Source organism: Oncorhynchus kisutch, linkage group LG19 (genome assembly GCF_002021735.2).
Source record: "Oncorhynchus kisutch isolate 150728-3 linkage group LG19, Okis_V2, whole genome shotgun sequence".
In the NCBI taxonomy this organism is placed as follows: Eukaryota; Metazoa; Chordata; class Actinopteri; order Salmoniformes; family Salmonidae; genus Oncorhynchus; species Oncorhynchus kisutch.
The window spans coordinates 16,196,251-16,218,338 of record NC_034192.2 but is presented as its reverse complement, the minus strand read 5'-3'; the positions used below and the strand labels follow the sequence as shown (position 1 = coordinate 16,218,338).

Sequence of the window (22,088 nt, the reverse complement as noted above, 5' to 3'; positions counted from 1 at the left end):
GGAGAGGGGGGAGACACGGTGGAGGAGAGGGATGGAAAAAGGGAGGAAGAGAGAGAGGGGCGAGACAGAGATAAATTAGCTGTTCATCTGAGAGGGGGCGAGAGGAGAAACGCCATGAGCTGGAGCGTAGCAGGGACCACTGATGGGTTGCCTCCCACAATGTAGGAATGTTCCAGCATTCACGTCTGTAGTCTACTTAAGCTTCGTTCACATTACCCATAACCACTCCATTACGTTGCACCGGACATTATGCTCTTCAATGGGAAGGTCCACAATGGAGTGGAAGGCAATGGCCCTTTGCAGTTGAAGGCTCTGTTGTGAGACGAATGTTCCAAACATTGTCAAAAAAAACAGGTAGTTAGCAAAGACCAACTGAAAATGAAAATATGTGTTTTCAGTGATGGCTTTATGGGATAGCTAGCAACTGATGCGGACATTTCCGGTCGACTGCACTCCAAGGTTCATGACCTATGATCACATGGTTGTTGTAAAGGTCATGCGGTCGACATGTAGTCGTAAGTTTGAGAATGTGTATACCCATAATGCAACACACTTTGAAAGGCGGTGACCAACGTTGGTCGAGGTCTTGACAAAAGCACTCCGCTCGAATGCGCGCATAATATCTGTGCTACACTCCCACCCTTCATCAAGCAGTAACAATGTAAACAAGGTATAGACTAACATTGAAATACTTACTTCTGGGTCCTTTTCCAACAATGCGAACGGGACCCGTAAGTAAGCATTTCACTGTTAATCTACAGCCGCTGTTTACGAAGCATCTGACAAATCAAATTTGATTTCTCAGGACCCACATCAAATCATTACCAGGCTAACAACACAGTGAATAATAACAGAGTTGTTACTCTAGGCTGTGTCATTGAACATTTTTCAAAGGGCTTCACAGGGTTGACTGTCAAATAGAAGTCTGCCACAGAGCAGAGCACATCATTAAAAGCTAAACTTTCAAGGACTCAAGACTTGGCACGAAACGCAACTTGTCAAATCAGTAAAAGAAGACACACTGACAGCTATGGCATAAATCCAGCACTTGTGGCAAGTTCAAGGAAGCTGTTCTGAATAATGTCCTAAGGGAGGACAAAGCAATACTCGCTTTACAAGGAGTCCGTGATGTAATGTAGCATTTAGATTTACAAAAACAATAAAAGGATGTTATCTTTTCAACATATCCCTGCTCTGCACTGAGGGACTGTTGCATCAGCTGGAGGCAGGACGAGGATCCACATCTTTTGCTGCTGACATTTACACTGATCTGATCTGCTAGTCCCGACTGGGCCTGCCATCTGACGTGACACGATTCACAGATGACAGACGAATGAATATTTTTTTTTCAACTTAATGAAACTACATTTCACATGAATGAAACTACATTTCAATGTTTGTACTCACACACCACTTGGAAGCATTCCCAATACGGTCTGTCTCAGAAATCAACAGTTATCCTAACACCTGATATATCCCACTGAAACCTGGTTTCAGACCGGAATATGAAAACGCGAAACTAAACACAAACAAATAGGATGAAGTCTACATAAACAAGGTTAGCAGCACTGTGTCCATGGCCATGATGTATACAGGATGCATAAACAACTGAAAGTAGTGGTGTGTTGAGAGGCAGTGCTAGATGTTGGAATGTGACAAGAGCAGTGGGAGGGAGCATTCAAAACATGCAGATTGGTCTTAAAGGCCCAGTGCAGTCAAAAACGTGATTTTGTTGTATTTTGTATACACTGAGCTGTGTGCCAGTAGTTCAAGCAGACAGCTCGGCGCATTCAACATGTCAATACCTCTCATAAATAAAAGGAGTGATGAAGTCAATCGCCAGGAGAGATTGACATGCATATTATTAATATTAGCTCTCTGTGGACATCCAAAGGCCAGTCGTGCTGCCCTGTTCTGCGCCAATTGCAATTTTGCGAAGTACTTTTTTGTGGCACCTGACCACATGATTGAACAGTAGTCAAGTTGCCACAAAACTAGGGCCTGTAGGACCTGCCTTGTTGATAGTGCTGTTAAGAAGGCAGAGCAACGCTTTATTATGGACAGAATCCTCCCCATTTTAGCTACTGGGTGGGATTAAAAAGAAACAAAAGACATCTATTGTCAAATATACTGTGACCGTAAAATGTAAAATCAGCAAAAAAAGAAAGGTCCTCTCATTGTCAACTGCGTTTATTTTCAGCAAACGTAACATGTGTAAATATTTGTAGGAACATAAGAAGATTCAACAACTGAGACATAAACTGAACAAGTTCCACAGACATGTGACTAACAGAAATTGAATAATGTGTCCCTGAACAAAGGGGGGGTCAAAATCAAAAGTAACAGTCAGTATCTGGAGTGGCCACCAGCTGCATTAAGTACTGCAGTGCATCTCCTCCTCATGGACTGCACCAGATTTGCCAGTTCTTGCTGTGAGATGTTACCCCACTCTTCTACCCAGGCACCTGCTAGTTCCCGGACAATTCTGGGGGGAATGGCCCTAGTCCTTACCCTCCGATCCAACAGGTCCCAGACGTGTGATTGAGATCCGGGCTCTTCACTGGCCATGGCAGAACACTGACATTCCTTGCAGGAAATCACTAACAGAACGAGCAGTATGGCTGGTGGAATTGTCATGCTGGAGGGTCATGTTAGGATGAGCCTGCAAGAAGGGTACCACATGAGGGAGGAGGATGTCTTCCCTGTAACGCACAGCATTAAGATTGCCTGCAATAACAACAAGCTCAGTCCGATGATGCTGTGACACAGCACCCCAGACCATGACGGCCCTCCACCTCCAAATTGATCCCGCTCCAGAGTACAGGCCTTGTAGTAAAGCTCAGTCCTTCGACGATAAACGTGAATCCGACTATCACCCCTGGTGAGGCAAAACTGACTCGTCAGTGAAGAGCACCTTTTGCCAGTCCTTTCTGGTCAAGTGACGGTGGATTTGTGCCCATAGGCAAAGTTGTTGCTGGTGATGTCTGGTGAGGACCTGCCTTACGACAGGCATACAAGCCCTCAGTCCAGACTGTTTCATTGTGGACAGTCTGAGCACTGGTGGAGGGATTGTACGTTCCTGGTGCAACTCAGGCAGTTGTTGTTGCCATCCTGTACCTGTCCCGCAGTTGTGATGTTCGGATGTACCGATCCTGTACAGGTGTTGTTACATGTGGTCTGCCACTGCGAGGACGATCAACTGTCCATCCTGTCTCCATGTAGCGCTGTCTTAGGCATCTCACAGTACTGACATTACAATGTATTGCCCTGGCCACATCTGCAGTCCTCATGCCTCCTTCCAGCATGCCTAAGGCACATTCACACAGATGAGCAAGGACCCTGGGCATCTTTCTTTTGGTGTTTTTCAGAGTCAGTAGAAAGGCCTTTTTAGTGTCACTGTGACCTTAATTGCCTACTGTCTGTAAGCTGTTAGTGTCTTAACGACCGCTCCACAGGTGCATGTTCATTAATTGTTCATGCATGGGAAACTGTTTTAAACCCTTTACAATGAAGATCTGTGTATTTAATCCGATTTTTACAAATTATCTTTGAAAGACATCGTCCTGACAAAGGAACATCTCTTTATTTGCTGAGTTTATATAGTATGTATAAGCTGGAAGTAGAAGCCTAAGTGTTGTTGTTCATTAGTTGACTCTAATTAGGAGAGGGTGGTAAGGTTAGGGGGAAATAATAAAGAAATATACTGTATATACAGTTGAAGTCAGAAGTTTACATACACTCAATTAGTATTTGGTAGCATTGCCTTTAAAGTGTTTAACTTGGGTCAAACGTTTTGGGTAACCTTTCACAAGCTTCCCACGATAAGTTGGGTGAATTTTGGCCCATTCCTCCTGACAGAGCTGGTGTAAGTCAGCTTTTCAGACAGGTTTGCAGGCCTCCTTGCTCACAGATGATTGTTCAGTTCTGCCCACACATTTTCCATAGGATTGAGGTCAGAGCTTTGTGATGGTCACTCCCATAACTTGACTTTGTTGTCCTTAAGCCATTTTGCCACAACTTTGGAAGACTTTTACAACCAAGCGTTAACATCTTGAGATGTTGCTTCAATATATCCACATATTTTCCCCTCCTCATGATGCCATCTATTTTGTGAAGTGCACCAGTCCCTCCTGCAACAAAGCACCCCACAACATGATGCCGACTTCAACTGTAAACAGTGTATATATATTTACCATAAAATATGTGGGGATTGGAAATTATGCAGACAATTATATTTATCGAATCTACAATCTATCTGACCTATTAAAGATGATCTGCCCACTAAAAAAAAATGAAAAAAAAAAAATGGGGATAAATTAGATATTTTTTGAGATATTCAAAGATGAGTCATGTAGAGCAATTGTCTCACCTCCATCCATCGTGGCGTAGGTAGCTGAAGGCCCCGTCTATGATGCTGGCAGTGAACTGGCCTCCCGTGATGAACAGTGTGTTTACTGTCACCAGCTGGCCTCTCAGGTGGGGGGGAGACGTCTCGGCTATGTACACTGGCACCGTCATGGACGCAATACCTACTCATGTGGGATGGGGCAGAGGAACAGGGAAGACACGATGAGGAGTGTAGAACCAGACAGTGTAGGGTGAAGATGCCCCTAGACGCTAATCTCGGATGAGTGTAGCATTGGGGGAGGGGAAGCTGATACTAGATCTGCACCTAGGGGAAACTTCAGAGCATACAGTACAGTACAGTGCAGTACAGTCAAGGTTTATGGATAAGTGCAAATTCAGCTTTTATGATCAGTTCAGTCCACTGGTTTACCTAATTCAATAACAATGGTATAGGGTCTGAGTTAGGCATGAAACCACATATCCTCTCCACAATCAAGTGGAATCTGAGTGTCCTCAGCCACATCTCTCATCTAGACAACCTGACCAATCAAAACACTCAACCACAGAGCTGCTGCACCAATCACACACTAGCCATTAGGGCACTAAAGAGCCCTCATCAATGTGCACAACATCAATCATGTCTGACAGACTAAACAACATCAACCACAACATCAGTCATCTCTGTATCCAGATCTACAACATATATCTCAATGTCTGTAATGCATCCACTACATCAGAGATACTGTAGCCTATACCAGCATGTAAGTCAGTGTTGTTGTCAGCTGCTGCAGCCACAGACCATGCCAAAACGACTACATATTTACTCTGACTGCTAGAACAAACAACATGTGTTTACCCGGATTCATCTGACAAGGGCCGTGACATCACCGCTCTGCGCCACACCGATAAGGGACTATTAATAGCACTCAGAGTGCACTGCTTCCTGTCTCTCTTCCAGTTGCCCGGCAGACGACGTAGCTACCTGTTGCCATGGGAACCGCTTGCTTCACCATGCAACCTCTCCGTCATACGATAAGGGGGTTAATCAATATCTGGCGTTTTATTCTTCTTCTTTTTACCCAGGAGTGAGGGCTGGAGGGATGGGTCCTACTGTTAAAGGTAAGGGCCCTAGGGTTGTCGTTCATACGGTACACACCTGGGGTGACCAGCCCTAGAGGTGTGGTTGATAGAGTTGCAACTACACCTGTAGAGTTACTAGGGGTGCAGGTTTTTGCTCCAGCCCTGCAGTAGCCTGACACACCCGATTCAGCTAATCATGGTCCAGACTCAGAGTGAGGTCCTTGATGAGTTTACTATTTCAGTCGGGTGTGTTAATGCAGGGCTGGAGCAGAAGCACGCGCACCCAGTCGCTCCAGTGGGTAACACCGCCGAGTAAGCAACTAGAGCTGAGCATGCTTCAACATTGACAAAGGGTTCAACTCTGTTTGCTCTTCTGTCAAAGGCTGCTCGTCTACATATCACATTTGACACGTTGGTCATTTTATTTTCATCATACACATGCAGAGAGCAGAACAAATAACTGAACCAAACACGTGGTTGTGAATGGAGTTAAGAGTATTGGAGCGTTTCTTATGTCGGAAAGCTTTCCATGTGGATTCAAATAAAGGAGAGGGGCAGAGAGAGCGAGAGAGATACAGCTAGAGAGAGATTGAATGTTTTTAGGATGTTATCCTAATGTTAGATAAAAACCCTAATGCAGGACATACACTACATGATTTGGGCACAAATTCGGCACGTTTTTGCCATCCTTGACAAATGCTCACGATCGGGGTGAAATCCTAGGAACTTGGTATAAGATCAGCACCGCGGGACACGCCTAGTTTGAGCGGGTCAAGGACGCACGGATGATGGCTGTTCCGTTTTCCAGACCCCTGTTGGATGTCCCGATAATTTTATGACGTCAGAAATGTTGGTTGTGCACCTTGCAGTATGAGAAGTGCTCTGACGCAATTGGGCAGGGACCACTGCCAAAAGCCAATGAGCACTCAGCATGTGAGACCGAAACAATAACGGTGAAGTGGACAGCAACAACAACACACCACGTGGGCCGAGGTGATGGAAGACAGATTGGTGGAGCTGTGGACAGAACGCACCTATCTTTTCAATATTACCTCTGAGTCCAACTGTGACAGAAACGTGCCGTTAATACAATGCTCACAGGCAACTATACATAGACAAGATCCCACAAAGCACAATGGGAAAATGGCTACCAAATCAGAGACAACGATAAACAGCTGCCTCTGATTGGGAACCATACTGGGCCAACATAGAAATATAATTCACCTAGATAACCCACCCTTAAATCACACCCCGACCTAACCAACATAGAGAATAAAAGCTCTCTATGGTCAGGGCGTGACAGCGTCTCCGTCTCTTTTTTTATGTTTCTGCACATACTAACGTGCACAGTAATAAAGCAGCTCGCCGTTTGCGTGTTGGCATTGTTTTCCTACGACAACTGAGAAATGCAGAGCAAGATCAATTTGTGAATCATTGTGTAATGTGCGCACCACCGTCCTGTGGTTGAGGATGGACAGAATGAAAGATTTGGGACAAGGAAATCTGGAAATGTGAGCACATCCAAGTTGTTAAGATTTTAGAAGTTGTGAAGTGTATGCCCAGAATAACTAGAACTTATTGTAAATCTTAGCTAATGTTGTAGGAATGTTCCCGGTTTGCTGGGCGGGTTCTGAGAGAGTGGGAGAGCCCTCCTTTCCTCCCCATCACTCCCTCCTTCTCTTGTTATCAGCGACAGCCTTTAGTCGTCAGTCCCTCTGGTCTCCCCAGGCCTCTACTCAGTTCTCAGACACATGTGGAGTCCACCAGCACCAAGACTCTCACAGCCACAGTCCCCGCCATCCATTATAATGACCTCTCCTTTCAGAACCAAGGACAGCGGCACACACTATCCTGAACGTACGAGCATCATGTGTCAAAGGCTTTCTATTTATAGCAAGTAGTCACCATGTGGAAGTCATGGAAGTCACAATGTGGGTTTCAATGGAGGACTAGCAGCACTCTCTATAATAGAACAAGTGCATGGTACTGCAGTAGGGGTCATGGATTTTAAGGATCAGACTGAACTATCCCATCCACAGTAAGAAAATAGTATTTTATTGAACCTTTATTTTATCAAGGAGTCATACTGAGACCACAGTCTATTTTACAGATGAGCCCTGAATGACATAAATTACAGAAAATAGAAAATGCAAGAAGAAAGAGAAACACGGTCTTAAAAAACAAACACATTCATCAGTAAAAAGTTCCTCAATCAGCTTTCTGATTTCACCTAGAGGCCCCAGAACATCACATTCATCAGTAAAAAGGTCCTCAATCAGCTTTCTGATTTCACCTAGAGGCCCCAGAACATCACATTCATCAGTAAAAAGGTCCTCAATCAGCTTTCTGATTTCACCTAGAGGCCCCAGAACATCACATTCATCAGTAAAAAGGTCCTCAATCAGCTTTCTGATTTCACCCAGAGGCACCAGAACATCACATTCATCAGTAAAAAGGTCCTCAATCAGCTTTCTGATTTCACCCAGAGGCACCAGAACATCACATTCATCAGTAAAAAGGTCCTCAATCAGCTTTCTGATTTCACCCAGAGGCACCAGAACATCACATTCATCAGTAAAAAGGTCCTCAATCAGCTTTCTGATTTCACCTGGAGGCACCAGAAACACTATATTCACCTAGAGGCCCCAGAAACACTATATTCACCTAGAGGCCCCAGAAACACTATATTCACCTAGAGGCCCCAGAAACACTATATTCACCTAGAGGCCCCAGAAACACTATATTCACCTAGAGGCACCAGAAACACTATATTCACCTGGAGGCACCAGAAACACTATATTCACCTAGAGGCCCCAGAAACACTATATTCACCTGGAGGCACCAGAAACACTATATTCACCTCGAGGCCCCAGAACATCACATTTAAGAACATTTTGAAGATTGTTCCACAAATAAGGTGCAAGAACTAAAATCTGATTTACCGAACTCAGTAGAGACCAAAGGAATGTCCAGAGTTAGCCATCCCCGAGATGGGGTGTGGTAACATTATGTCTAAAGTGTAGTAATGCTGCTAGGTACAGTGGGACTTTGTGTAAAAGGGCTTTATAAATGAAAACATAGCAGTGTATTGTGTGACGCAACCTACGTGACATCAAAGAGGGCCAACCAACTTTCTGGTAGAGACTGCAGTGATGACCACTAACATTGTCGCCCGTAATAAAGTGCAATGCTCTATGATAAACTACATCTAACGGCTTTAATGAAGTGGCAGCTGCGTTCATATAGACGATGTGGCCATAGTCTGGGACCGACAGGAGCGTTGACTGAATCATCTGCTTTCTACTATGTAGCGAGAGGCAGGACCTACTTCTATAGAGGAAGACCATTTTTTATTCTCAGCCTCTTAACTAACACATCAATATGCAATAGGTTTAAAGCATCAAAAGTATTTTTATGTGCTCTAGGGAACAACATCAGTACTAATTTCAGGTCAATAAAGTTTTTCTGTAAAGCAAGGAAGTCAGACTGTAGTTCAAATCAAATCAAATTTATTTATATAGCCCTTCGTACATCAGCTGATATCTCAAAGTGCTGTACAGAAACCCAGCCTAAAACCCCAAACAGCAAGCAATGCAGGCGTAGAAGCACGATAGAGCCTGGTCAACCGTGGGGCCAATAGCATACAGAACAGCATCATCGGCATACAAGTGCAGGTTAACATTTTTTTACAGACAAGTCAATATTGTTAATAATGTAAACAGAAAAATGTACAGGATTCGACCCCCGACAGGACACCTTTCGTAATATCCACAAAACCGGATTTAACACCATCATTAGATTGAGTTCTATCTGTCAAGTCATTTTTAAATCAGTTACGACATGTTATGATTGAGATCAAATTAGGACATTGACTTCAATGGTGTTGGTCAATAAATACCGGTCTGTCAATAATCAAACGGACAATATCATAGATCGAATAGAAACAGATCATCGTCATTCTGTGCCTTCTAGACATACCATAGAACAAGGATGCATCCCAAATGGCAGCCTAATCCCTAGAGCCCTACAGGCCCTGGTCAAAAGTAGTGCACTATGAAGTGAATATGGTGCCATTTGGGACTCTGCACAGCTCTCCAATGTGTTCCCCTAAAGGTCAACTCACCAATAATTGGCCCAAGATGGTAAGATGAACCAAACCCCAGGCTTGTGTTAAAGACCAGTCAAAGGTATGCATTTCTGCCTCCTCCTGACAAACGGCAAGAATGACCTTCCCTCAGAAATGCCAAGCAATTAAAGTTCTAATGTGATTGGACGTGTGACAGGGAACGCTCGGAATACAGTGGGGTCCGAAATGATTGACACACTTGATAAAGATGAGCAAAATTAACTCTAGAAAATACTGAGGTACAGTACCCGTCAAAAGTTAAGGGTTTTTCTTTCTTTTTACTATTTTCTACATTGTAGAATAGTGAAGATGTCAAAACTATAAAATAACACATATGGAATCATATAGTAACCAAAAAAGTGTTAAACAAATCAAAATACATTTTATATTTGAGATTCTTCAAAGTAGAATAACAGCTTTGCACACTCTTGACATTCTTCAACCAGCTTCACCTGGAATGCTTCTCACAAATGCTGAGCACTTGTTGGCTAGTTTTCCTTCAGTCTGCGGTCCAACTCATCCCAAACCATCTCAATTGGGTTGAGGTTGGGTAATTGTGGAGGACAGGTAATTTTAGGCAGCACTTCATCACTCTCCTTCTTGGTCAAATAGCCCTTACACAGCCTGGAGCTGTGTTGGGTCATTGTCCCGTTGAAAAACAAATGATAGTCCCACTAAGCGCAAACCAGATGAGATGGCGTATCGCTGCAGAATGCTGTTAAGTGTGCCTTGAATTCTAAATAAATCACTGACAGTGTCACCAGCAAAGCACCCCCACACTATCACACCTCTTCCTCCATGCTTCACAGTGGCAACCACACATGAGGAGATCATCCGTTCACCTACTCTGCGTCTCGCAAAGACATGGCGGTTGGAACTTAGAATCTCAAATTTGGACTCATTTCCACCAGTTTAATGTCTATTGCTTGTGTTTCTCAGCCCAAACAAGTCTCTTCTTCTTATTGGTGTCCTTTAGTAGTGGTTTCTTTGCAGCAATTCATGAAGGCCTGATTCACATAGTCTCCTCTGAACAGTTGATGTTGAGATGTGTCTGTTACTTGAACTCTGTGAAGCATTTATTTGGGCTGCAATTTCTGAGGTGCAGTTAACTCTACTGAACTTATCCTCTGCAGCAGAGGTAACTCTGGGTCTTCCTTTCCTGTGGTGGTCCTCATGAGAGCCAGTTTTATCATGGCACTTATTGGATTTGCGACTGCACTTGAAGAAACTTTCACAGTTCTTGAAATGTTCTGGATTTACTGACCTTCATGTCTTAAAGTAATGATGGGCAGTTGTTTCTCTTTGCTTATTTGAGCTGTTCTTGCCCTAACATGGACTTGGTCTTTTACTATCTTATGTATACCACCCTACCTCAAACGCATTTAGAAGGAAATACTTTCTACAAATTAACTTTTAAGAAGGTACACCTGTTATTTTAAATGCATTCAAGGTGACTACCTCATGAAGCTGGTTGAGAGAATACCAAAAGTGTGCAAAGCTGTCATCAAGGCAAAGCTGTATCTACTTTGAAGAATCTCAAGTATAAAATGTATTTAGATTTTTTAAAACACTTTTTTGGTTACTACATGACTCCATATGTGTTATTTCATAGTTTTGATGGCTTCACAATTATTCTACAATGTAGAAAATAGTAAAAATAAAGAAAAACTCTTGAATGAGTAGGTGTGTCCAAACGTTTGACTAGTACTGTATATTGTACCCTAAAAAAATGTTATACTAATACAATTTCTCAGAGAAATTAACAAGTAATAATTGTTTTTCTCACACCCCTGTTTTCAATACCTTTACCTTGTGAGGATAACGACAATCCTTTTTCTGAAATGGGAGGCCATTTCTCCCTACAGAATCCTTCCAGATCCTTGATATCCATGTGGTATGCAGCCTTATGCTTATGCATTCTCAATTCAACGCCGAAACCACCACTGGGGTGTGTGGCCAAAAGAGCTCTATTTTCATGTCACCTGACCAAGGCACCGGTTCCAATCCAAGTGACAGTGCTGTTTGGCAAACTCCAGGCATTTACATTTGTTGAATGAGATGAAAATAGATCTCTTTAGCCACACACACCAGCGGTGGGTTTGGCATCAAAATTAGTAATGCATGAACAGACATAAACCCAATGCCTAGAGACGGAGAGGCAAATGTAACCCGTGTGACCCGATCAACAAACTATTTTGATGGCCGGATAAACTGCTTCTTTCAATCTTTGGAAAATACTAACAATTGAATTTGTTTTGGAAGATTGATGTGTCTGAGGGGTAATATTGAGCGAGAAGAGAGTGAGCGTCTACTGTGTGTGTTTGCGTGTGTGAGTATGTGTGTGTGTGTGTGTGTGTGTGTGTGTGAGAGAGAGCAGTTTTTGAAAGATAAAAGGGTGATTCATATTTGCACAGGCTTACTCTCTGGGTCTATTAATTGGTGTCCAAAACAAAAACAAAGATTGGCCAATCACTATGACTAGTTCACTCAAACAGCAAAAACACACAAAGCATAGCACCCCTCGTCTATTCCTCCACTTGTTGTGCTCAATGACGCCAAGAACTAAGACAAGGCTTAACAGTGATGACTTCCAAGCATGGCACACTCCTTTACCACTACATGATTTTAATGCCCAAAGTAACACCATATTATGAGCATTACTCTACTAAGCATGACACACCAATCTTAATTTCCAATCAAAGGCAACATCAAGGCTACGTGTCACCCAGAAGTTGCTATAAATACCTTTGGTACATCGAATTCTCATTGAATGCCAAACAGTATGAAATCTTGCCAAAGCCTACTACCTCCAAAAATACCATAGGCCTAGGCACTGCAGTCAGAAATCAGTAACCCTGACAACAAGCCAGGGATGAAGTTATCAACTTCTAGTTTGATTATTGCTTTGGTATACAGCTAAATAAAGTATTGACTATCCTTTTTTAAGTTTAACCTACATAGATTTTGGTCAATATAACCCATCACATTAGGTGGGCCCACCCATGAGGATACTATTGGCACACAGGTCTCACTTATTTTTCATGTGAGATAACTCAATAGCCTAAGAAGTGAACTTTCTCAGTTTTGTATTAGGTTTGCCAATCAAAATACTGTAGCCTACAAGGCATGTGTTGTCATGTGTCATGACGTTGGCCTGTGGGTAAGGTTTATAACCCCCCCATAAATACCTTTCTCCCTTGCCTCTCTCTTGACTCTAGAGGGACTCTTGAATAGCCTTTGTTAAACAGGGAGTCTGTATCCCCCTACACTTGTGTGTGTAAGACAGTAGTTTTGGAATTGTTAGTTAGATTACTTGTTGGTTATTACTGCATTGTCGGAACTAGAAGCACAAGCATTTCGCTACACTCGCATTAACATCTGCTAACCATGTGTATGTGACAAATAAAATTTGATTTGAACATCAAACAAGTGGAGGGAAAGGAACCATATTTCGGAAATAGAACCAGTTGAAAATATGCGTTGGTACTTAATGAATATGATGTCAGATCAGTTGTCATCTGAGACATTATGACTGATGACAGGACGACCTAAACTGTATATGAGAAAGTCTACACATTATAGTTATCAGATTCACATGGAATTGTTGTGCAATTCAAATGTTTAAATGTAAATTATTGGTGAAAAGATTCAATGTAATTTTAGCTTCCAAATTAGACATTTCGATTTTCATAAGGTTAGGACTCTGCTCAATCAGTGGCCCGCCCCTGTGAAGAGACATGGGCTATAAACTATGAAACGAACCCTTCTCCCTCCACTATATAAGCCCTTGACGAAAATGTAACCTCCGGTTCCGGGTACATTAGGATGACGATCTGATGTCAGAAGGATTCAGATAATAACTACAGAACGAAGCCAACCTCTGCTTGAGCTTTGGTTGCGAATGGTATGAACTTTGAACTCTTATTTGCTACAGAAGTGATACCTCCTAGCCATTGAGTTAGCAACAGCAGCTGTAAACATGGGCTAGGAGAGGACAGACAGAGTATCCCGTCTACCACCCAATGACAATACTACAACGTTTCCCGTTCACCACCAGAGACACTCTTCAAAGGACTCTGTTGGGCAACACTGTTACGGCTTTCTAGTGGTGAAGGAGAGTCGGACCAAACTGCAGCGTGTCGATTGCATTCCATGTTTAATATAACAAAGAAACACGAACTTACAATAAACGAAACCGAAACAGCCTATCTGGTGCAAACTAACAAAGAGTACACATAGGACATTAAGGACAATCACCCACGACAAACTCAAAGAATATGGCTGCCTAAATATGGTTCCCAATCAGAGACAACGATAAACACCTGCCTCTAATTGAGAACCACTCCAGACAGCCATAGACTTTGCTAGATAACCCACTACGCTACAATCCCAATACTAACACCAAAACCCCAAGACAAAACACACCCCAATACAAAAACCCCATGCCACACCCTGGCCTGACCAAATACATAAAGATAAACACAAAATACTTTGACCAGGGCGTGACAGAACCCCCCCCCCACTAAGGTGCGGACTCCCGAACGCACCTCAAAACAATAGGGAGAGTCCGGGTGGGCGTCTGTCCATGGTGGCGGCTCCGGCGCGGGACGAGGACCCCACTCAGTCAAAGTCTTAATCCCCTCTCCCTTCGTCCCTGGATAGTCCACCCTCGCCGCCGACCATGGCCTAGTAGTCCTCACCCAGAAACCCACTGGACTGAGGAGCAGATCGGGACTGAAGGACAGCTCGGGACTGAGGGGAAGCTCGGGAGTGAGAGAAAGCTCGGGAGTGAGAGAAAGCTCAGGAGTGAGAGGAAGCTCAGGAGTGAGAGGAAGCTCAGGAGTGAGAGGAAGCTCAGGAGTGAGAGGAAGCTCAGGCAGGTAGGTAGATCTACCAGATCCTGGCCGACTGGCGGATCCTGGCCGACTGGCGGATCTGGAAGAGTCTGGCTGACTGGCAGATCTGGAAGATTCTGGCTGACTGGCAGATCTGGCGGCGCTGGGCAGCCTGGCGGCGCTGGGCAGACTGGCGGTGCTGGGCAGACTGGCGACGCTGGTCAGACTGGCGGTGCTGGGCAGACTGGCGATGCTGGGCAGACTGGCGGCGCTGGGCAGACTGGCGACGCTGGGCAGACTGGCGACGCTGGGCAGACTGGCGACGCTGGCGGCGCTGGGCAGACTGGCGGCACTAGCTGCTCCATATAGGCTGACAGCTCTGGCGGCTTCTTACAGACTGACAGCTCTGGCGGCTCCGTGCTGACTGGCAGCTCCTTGCAGACTGGCAGCTCCTTGCAGACTGGCAGCTCCTTGCAGACTGACAGCTCCCTGCAGACTGACAGCTCCGTGCAGACTGACAGCTCCTTGCAGACTGACAGCTCCCTGCAGACTGACAGCTCCGTGCAGACTGACAGCTCCTTGCAGACTGACAGCTCCTTGCAGACTGACTGCTCGGGCTGCTTCATGCAGACTGACAGCTCTGGCTGCTCCATGCAGACTGACAGCTCTGGCTGCTCCATGCAGACTGACAGCTCTGGCTGCTCCATGCAGACTGGCAGCTCTGGCTTCTCCATGCAGGGTGACAGCTCCGGCTGCTCCATGCAGACTGACAGCTCTGGCTGCTCCATGCAGGCTGGCAGCTCTGGCTTCTCCATGCAGGCTGGCAGCTCCAGCTGCTCCATGCAGACTGACAGCTCTGGCTTCTCCATGCAGGCTGGCAGCTCCAGCTGCTCCATGCAGGCTGGCAGCTCTGTCTGCGCTGAACAGGCGGGAGATTCCGGCAGCGCAGGAGAGGAGAGAGGCTCTGGCTGCGCTGAACAGGCGGGAGACTCCAGCAGCGCTGTAGAGGAGAAAGGCTCTGGCAGCGCTGGACAGGCGGGAGACTCCAGCAGCGCAGGAGAGGAGAAAGGCTCTGGCAGCGCTGGACAGGTGGGAGCCCCCGTAAGGATGGGCCTGAGAGACAGCCTGGTGCGGGGAGCTGCCACCGGAGGACTGGTGCGTGGAGGTGGTGACGGATAGACCGGGCCATGCAGGCGCACTGGAGCTCTTGAGCACCGAGCCTGCCCAACCTTACCTGGTTGAATGCTCTCGGTTGCCCTGCCAGTGCGGCGAGGTGGAATAGCCCGCACTGAGCTATGCAGGCGAACCGGAGACACCGAGCGCAAGGCTGGTGCCATGTAAGCCGGCCCAAGGAGACGCACTGGGGACCAAATGCGTAGAGCTGGCTTAATGGCATTTGGCTCGACGCTTAATCTAGCCCGGCCGATACGCGGAGCTGGAATATACCGAACCGGGCTGTGCACCCGTACTGGAGACACCGTGCGCTCCACAGCATAACACGGTGCCTGCCCGGTCTCTCCAGCCCCCCAGTAAGCACAGGGAGTTTGCGCAGGTCTCCTACCTGGCATAGCCATACTCCCTGTGAGCCCCCCCCCCCAATACATTTTTGGGGCTGACTCTCAGGCTTCCATCCGCTACGCCGTGCTGCCTCCTCATATCTGCGCCTCCCCGCTTTCGCCGCCTCTAGTTCTTCTTTGGGGCGGCGATATTCTCCAGGCTGAGCCCAGGGTCCTTTTCCGTCCAGTTCCTCCTCCCATGTCCATTTATCCAGGTGGTGCAGCCTCTCCCACTGCAGCTGCTGCTCCTGCTGCTGCTGCCTCTGTTGCCTCCGTTCCTGCTGCTCCTTTGGGCGGCTACACTCCCCTGGTTTAGCCCAGGGTCCTCTCCCGTCGAGGATTTCCCCCCATGTCCAGGAATCCTTATTGAGCATCTCCTTTTTCGGCTGCTCCTGCTTGTTGACACGCGGCTTGGTCCGTTGGTGGTGGGTGATTCTGTTACGGCTTTCTAGTGGTGAAGGAGAGTCGGACCAAACTGCAGCGTGTCGATTGCGATCCATGTTTAATACAACAAAGAAACACGAACTTACAAAAAACGAAACCGAAACAGCCTATCTGGTGCAAACTAACAAAGAGTACACATAGGACACTAAGGACAATCACCCACGACAAACTCAAAGAATATGGCTGCCTAAATATGGTTCCCAATCAGAGACAACGATAAACACCTGCCTCTAATTGAGAACCACTCCAGACAGCCATAGACTTTGCTAGATAACCCACTACGCTACAATCCCAATACTAACACCAAAACCCCAAGACAAAACACACCCCAATACAAAAACCCCATGCCACACCCTGGCCTGACCAAATACATAAAGATAAACACAAAATACTTTGACCAGGGCGTGACAAACACGGCCATCCATCTACCACCAACCTATTGAAGGGCAGCTCAGAGTAAATATTTATTGCATTTTCCTTTTCCAAATGGGCGGTAACTTAGAATGCATAGGATATTGTATTTACGATAGCACAGCTTCTCCTTTTGTTCCTCAGTCTTCCCGCTCTTTCACTCAAACCCAACCCACTTTTCTTTGTGTAACCAGCTGTCATATCTGTTCCGTCTGCTAGGGACGTTTTCCTTTATGACATAATTTGTAATGAAGATATGATTCATTCTGTGTATATGTAATTCTGTGTGATTAGTTAGGCATTTAGTAAATAAATAATTCAACCCAATTTTGTATTTCTGATTCAACTTGTAAGCCAGGGCTCGTGAAGATGAACCAAGAATTTACAACTTTCAGATGAGACTGAAATAAGGTGACGATTAATATTGACTGCTATTGATGTAAAATATTACTAGTTCTTTAAGAGTTTATTCGTTAGATAACTGCTCTATAAATATGATTTCATGGTGCCCCGACTTTCTAGTTAATTACATTTACATGATTAGCTCAATCAGGTAATATTAATTACAGAAATGGATCCGGCATAGCCAAAGACACAACACATGCATGCACATTAGTTGCCCTCTGATGATGGTAACCTAAACTGTCTAAGTGTAATGTGATTGGCGGCAGGTAGCCTAGTGGTTAGAGCATTGGACTAGTAAACAATAGGTTGCAAGATTGAATCCCTGAACTGACAAGTTAAAAACATGTCGTTCTGCCCCTGAACAAGACAGTTAACCGAGTGTTCCTAGGCTGTCATTGAAAATAAGAATTTATTTTTAACTGACTTGCCGAGTTGAATAAAGGTTAAATAAAAAGTAATAAACTAGGCTTACCCGTACACAGATAAAAATCCCTAGCCTAGGTGAATGAGATGAGCCTGAAGTGAAGAGTAAATTCAACAACTCTCTGAGGACAGTGGAAGTTGATAAAGGAGCTTCTTTATTGTTAAAAGTAAAACTTACGCATTTTGGTCCTTGACCTTCAAGGTTTTACTAATCTCTCACTGACAGACAAAATCTTAGGTTCTGGCCTTCTGTGTTGGTTTTACAGATTAAAAAGGAAGAGGCTTTTATATATTTCAAAATGGCCTCATATAGGCTCAGGGACCAATCACAATAGGACACAACACATGATGTGATTGGTTGCAAAAATCTGACCAATAGCATTGAGGCCCTATAGCTAAATGCCTCCTCTAATATTCTATATGTAAACCCCTGAAAATCCCAGGGGCATCTTACCCCTTTTTAGGTTGGGGATTTGTTTCTAGCATTAATGTAAGCACATTTCAGGTGAATCTGGAGGTTATAAATCATACAATATCTTAAACTGCAGAAATAAATCATACAATATCACTAGAAATGTTGATTTTGAGTAGGAATGTGAGTTAGCTAGTTAGTTAGCATGAGCTAGCATCTGCTAGGATTTAAGAGAATGTGCAGGTGATGTAAAAATAAGGTTTTAATGTAAGCCTAAAATAGAGTTTTAGGCTTACATTAAAACTTCATCATAGGTTATTAATAGTGATATGTACAATGCCATTTTGTTTCAATATTTCATTGGTCTAATAAAATATAACTAGCTTTCTAGAGTCAATTACTAAAAGCACACATTTTCAGCGGGCCTCTTGCTCCACAGGGAGGGGCATCTTGCCCCAATAGTTGGGCAAGACACCCTCTTTCTAGAATTTGTATTTTAATAACTAAAAGGTTGTCAACCGTTACCAAAGTTCGTTTTTTTTGTGTCAGCAATTACATTTTTGTTACCCTACCTGTAAACAGGTCATCTCATCCCCAGGCTAATTGTCTTGTGAACGAGATAAGTAAACAAGTGAAAAGTTGCAGAAACTGAGGAGACACCTTACCAAGTCCAAGCCCGACAATGAGACGTCCGACCAGGAGAACCTCCTTATCGGGAGCTGCGCTAAGCACTATTCCCCCAGATGTGAAGATAAAACTAGCCAGGAGGATGCAGACCCTGCGACCGAAAACTCCGTTCAAGAACCCGCCGGCCAACGCGGACAGCGCGGCGGCAGCCACAGTACTAGAGATCAGAACCTCCTGCCACAGGGCGCTGAGATTCATCTCCCTCTTGAGCAGGAGCATCGCTCCCGAGATTACCCCGGTGTCATAGCCGAACAGAAAGCCACCCAGCGCGGAGAACGCGGCCAGAACATAAACAAACGCAGGCGTGACATCTTGCTGGAACTGTTTACGCGCCTCTCTCTCCAGGTCCCCGGTGGAGGTGGCGGTAGCGGCATTGGCAGGGACAGCCTGGCTGTTGATGCTCGCGTTGGACGGTGCTTTGATGAGGCTCCGCTCTCCGTCATCGTTCACTTTCTTCCTCCTCTCACCCATCAGGTTGCTCATACTACGAAGACTATAGTCATTGTCGCTAGATTTTCGGGACATAAGGGAAACAAACGCACCCACGAAATGTTCACAGAACTGTAGTTGGTTGGTTAGTTAGTTGTTAAAAGAGTAAGAGTTGTTTGTTGTTCTCAGTCGAGCAAATGTGGTCCAAAGACCGTTAATTATTGATCATTCAAGTTGACAGAAGTTGGTCTGTACCCGTGGTCACAGGCTACAGAAGTGTCATCGCAGTGGTACTGATGAGGGCTTCTCTTTTTTTGGAGCCGAAGGTAAGGCATGGAGGAGAGTTGGTGTGTTCGTCATTGCCAGCGTCGCTCTGACGTATAAGGTATTGCTCTCCTGCAAGCTGCCATCTAGGCACTGGCCGTGTTCCAGAGAATCAAAATGACTGTAGGTGTCTGTCTGATTTACAAATCACCTTGCATCATAAATAACGACTCGTTATTAGTTGTAGATCAGTCAATCCATCACAATTTACCAATGATACATTGCGATTTTGATCGTCTCCAACACGGCCATCATCATGTTTTCAATTCAATATGTTTGGCAATATTTTCTTAAGCCTATGTTGGGCAATGTCTGCCAAATGGATTTCGATGTGATTGTAGGATATTTCTGGTATCATAGCATTCAAATTATTTGATTCTATTCCGCTTGTTTATACCGTAGGCTACATTTCCACAATGTTATCAATCATTAGCCTATATAATGTGGTCTTTCAGTAATCCAGTGATAATGTGTCGTCTAACTATTTGAAATAGAAAGATGCGCAGTGTGTAAATAATTTCCCCCTACACCTGTAACATCCCCATATCTTTCCCATTTGCTTTTCTCCTCAGCAAATGCAATGATGTTGTGCCCTCTTCAGGGCAAACCTCAATATTTCAATTATATGAATTGAAGTGCTTGTTACAGTGTAGAGTGGTTTACTGTATGCAAGTGGTGGGTATATGCCCTGTCATTTGAAACAACTCTGTTCCCCCCCTTTTGATTGTAAATTTGTAATTTTGTGGGACCTATTTTATGTTTCATAATGTCCAGTCGGTGGAGGATTTGTCAACACAAGCATGATGATAGTTCAAATCACTGTGAATGTGTAAGTGTCAATATAGTGGATCAATATTGAACTCTTCCTGGCTAATATTTATGTGGCACAAATTATTTCAGATTTAAGTTACAGGATATTACGACCCCATTCCTGAAAGCTACCAGTCTAACACATATGTGCCTTCTGTTTCCCTCCCTGGTACTCACAAGGACTTGTTAGAAGGGAGTGTGACAAAAAAAAATGCACCCAATGGCTGAGGGAAATCAATTCAAAGCAGACTTCCTTCAAACGTCAACAGTGAAGAGACGACTCCGGGATGCTGGCCTTCTAGGCAGAGTTCCTCTGTCCAGTGTCTGTGTTCTTTTGCCCATCTTAATCTTTTCTTTTTATTGGCCAGTCTGAGATATGTATTTTTCTTTGCAACTCTGCCTAGAAGGCCAGCATCCTGGAGTCACCTCTTCACTGTTGACGTTGAGACTGGTGTTTTGCGGGTACTATGTAATAAAGCTGCCAGTTGATGAATTGTGAGGTGTCTGTTTCTCATACTAGACATTCTAATGTACTTGTCCTCTTGCTCAGTTGTGCCCATAAGCTTGACACCTGTAACAATGTAATGTATTCGTCACAAAAGCTTGTACAGGATAACTTATATATCCTAACATCATTTTGTCGGGCAAAGACTCAACATCAAAACTCAAAAGTACAGAAAATGACTCTTCTGTTTCACCCCTCTCTCACCAAACGACGAGCATCACAAACACCGGGAATCTTCCCCTTCAGTTGGTCAGCTTTCACATTTACCACTACCCCAGTAATCACTCCTTTCAATGGCACCCTATTCTTGAGAGCGAAACAATTAAAATGACTCCCCCCCCCCCCCCGCATTCGTTTAACGCCAAGTAAGTGCCTTCTCCCTCTGACCAGCACAAACACAAACAATTATTACAAGACCACTTCTGGTTATCCTGACCGATTCCACAGTACCCAACTCTGTTTTCACCCACCCTGAAACCACTAATGGATCAGCCAAAACGCAAGGGTCCACTTTTTCCAAAAACTTCTCTCCTACTGTCACAGACTCATCTTTATCCTGACCTTGTTGCAAGCCTCGGGCTCCGAGAACTTCACCACACCAACCACCTCTGATACTTCTCCCTCATTCACTTCCATTTCTCCTCCTGTCTTCATCTCACTCTGCTTACACTTTCTACTGTTCTTCTTTAACAAACCATCTCCCTTTTCCCACCCTTTATTATTTATTTATTTATTTATTTATTTTACCTTTATTTAACCAGGTAGGCAAGTTGAGAACACCTTTATTTAACCAGGTAGGCTAGTTGAGAACACCTTTATTTAACCAGGTAGGCAAGTTGAGAACAAGTTCTCATTTACAACTGCGACCTGGCCAAGATAAAGCAAAGCAGTTCGACAGATAAAACGACACAGAGTTACACATGGAGTAAAAACAAACATACAGTCAATAATGCAGTATAAACAAGTCTATATACAATGTGAGCAAATGAGGTGAGAAGGGAGGTAAAGGCAAAAAAGGCCATGATGGCAAAGTAAATACAATATAGCAAGTAAAATACTGGAATGGTAGTTTTGCAATGGAAGAATGTGCAAAGTAGAAATAAAAATAATGGGGTGCAAAGGAGCAAAATAAATAAATAAATTAAAATTAAATACAGTTGGGAAAGAGGTAGTTGTTTGGGCTAAATTATAGGTGGTCTATGTACAGGTGCAGTAATCTGTGAGCTGCTCTGACAGTTGTTGCTTAAAGCTAGTGAGGGAGATAAGTGTTTCCAGTTTCAGAGATTTTTGTAGT

At 44.4% G+C, this 22,088-nt stretch overlaps 1 protein-coding gene across 1 annotated transcript in view; it reads right to left on the bottom strand.

Annotated features, from left to right (window-relative positions):
- Positions 1 to 20,769, bottom strand: part of slc2a13a (solute carrier family 2 member 13a) — a 70,702-nt gene extending 49,933 nt beyond the window's left edge. Inside the window, exons 1-2 of the mRNA XM_020452213.2 lie at positions 18,705 to 20,769; positions 4,370 to 4,529 (exon numbers count right to left, since the gene is read on the bottom strand). Of these exons, the coding sequence (XP_020307802.1) occupies positions 4,370 to 4,529; positions 18,705 to 19,251 (707 nt within the window). The 5' untranslated portion in view covers positions 19,252 to 20,769. The remainder of the gene's footprint in view (positions 1 to 4,369; positions 4,530 to 18,704) is intronic.
- Between the last annotated feature and the right edge of the window lie 1,319 nt (positions 20,770 to 22,088).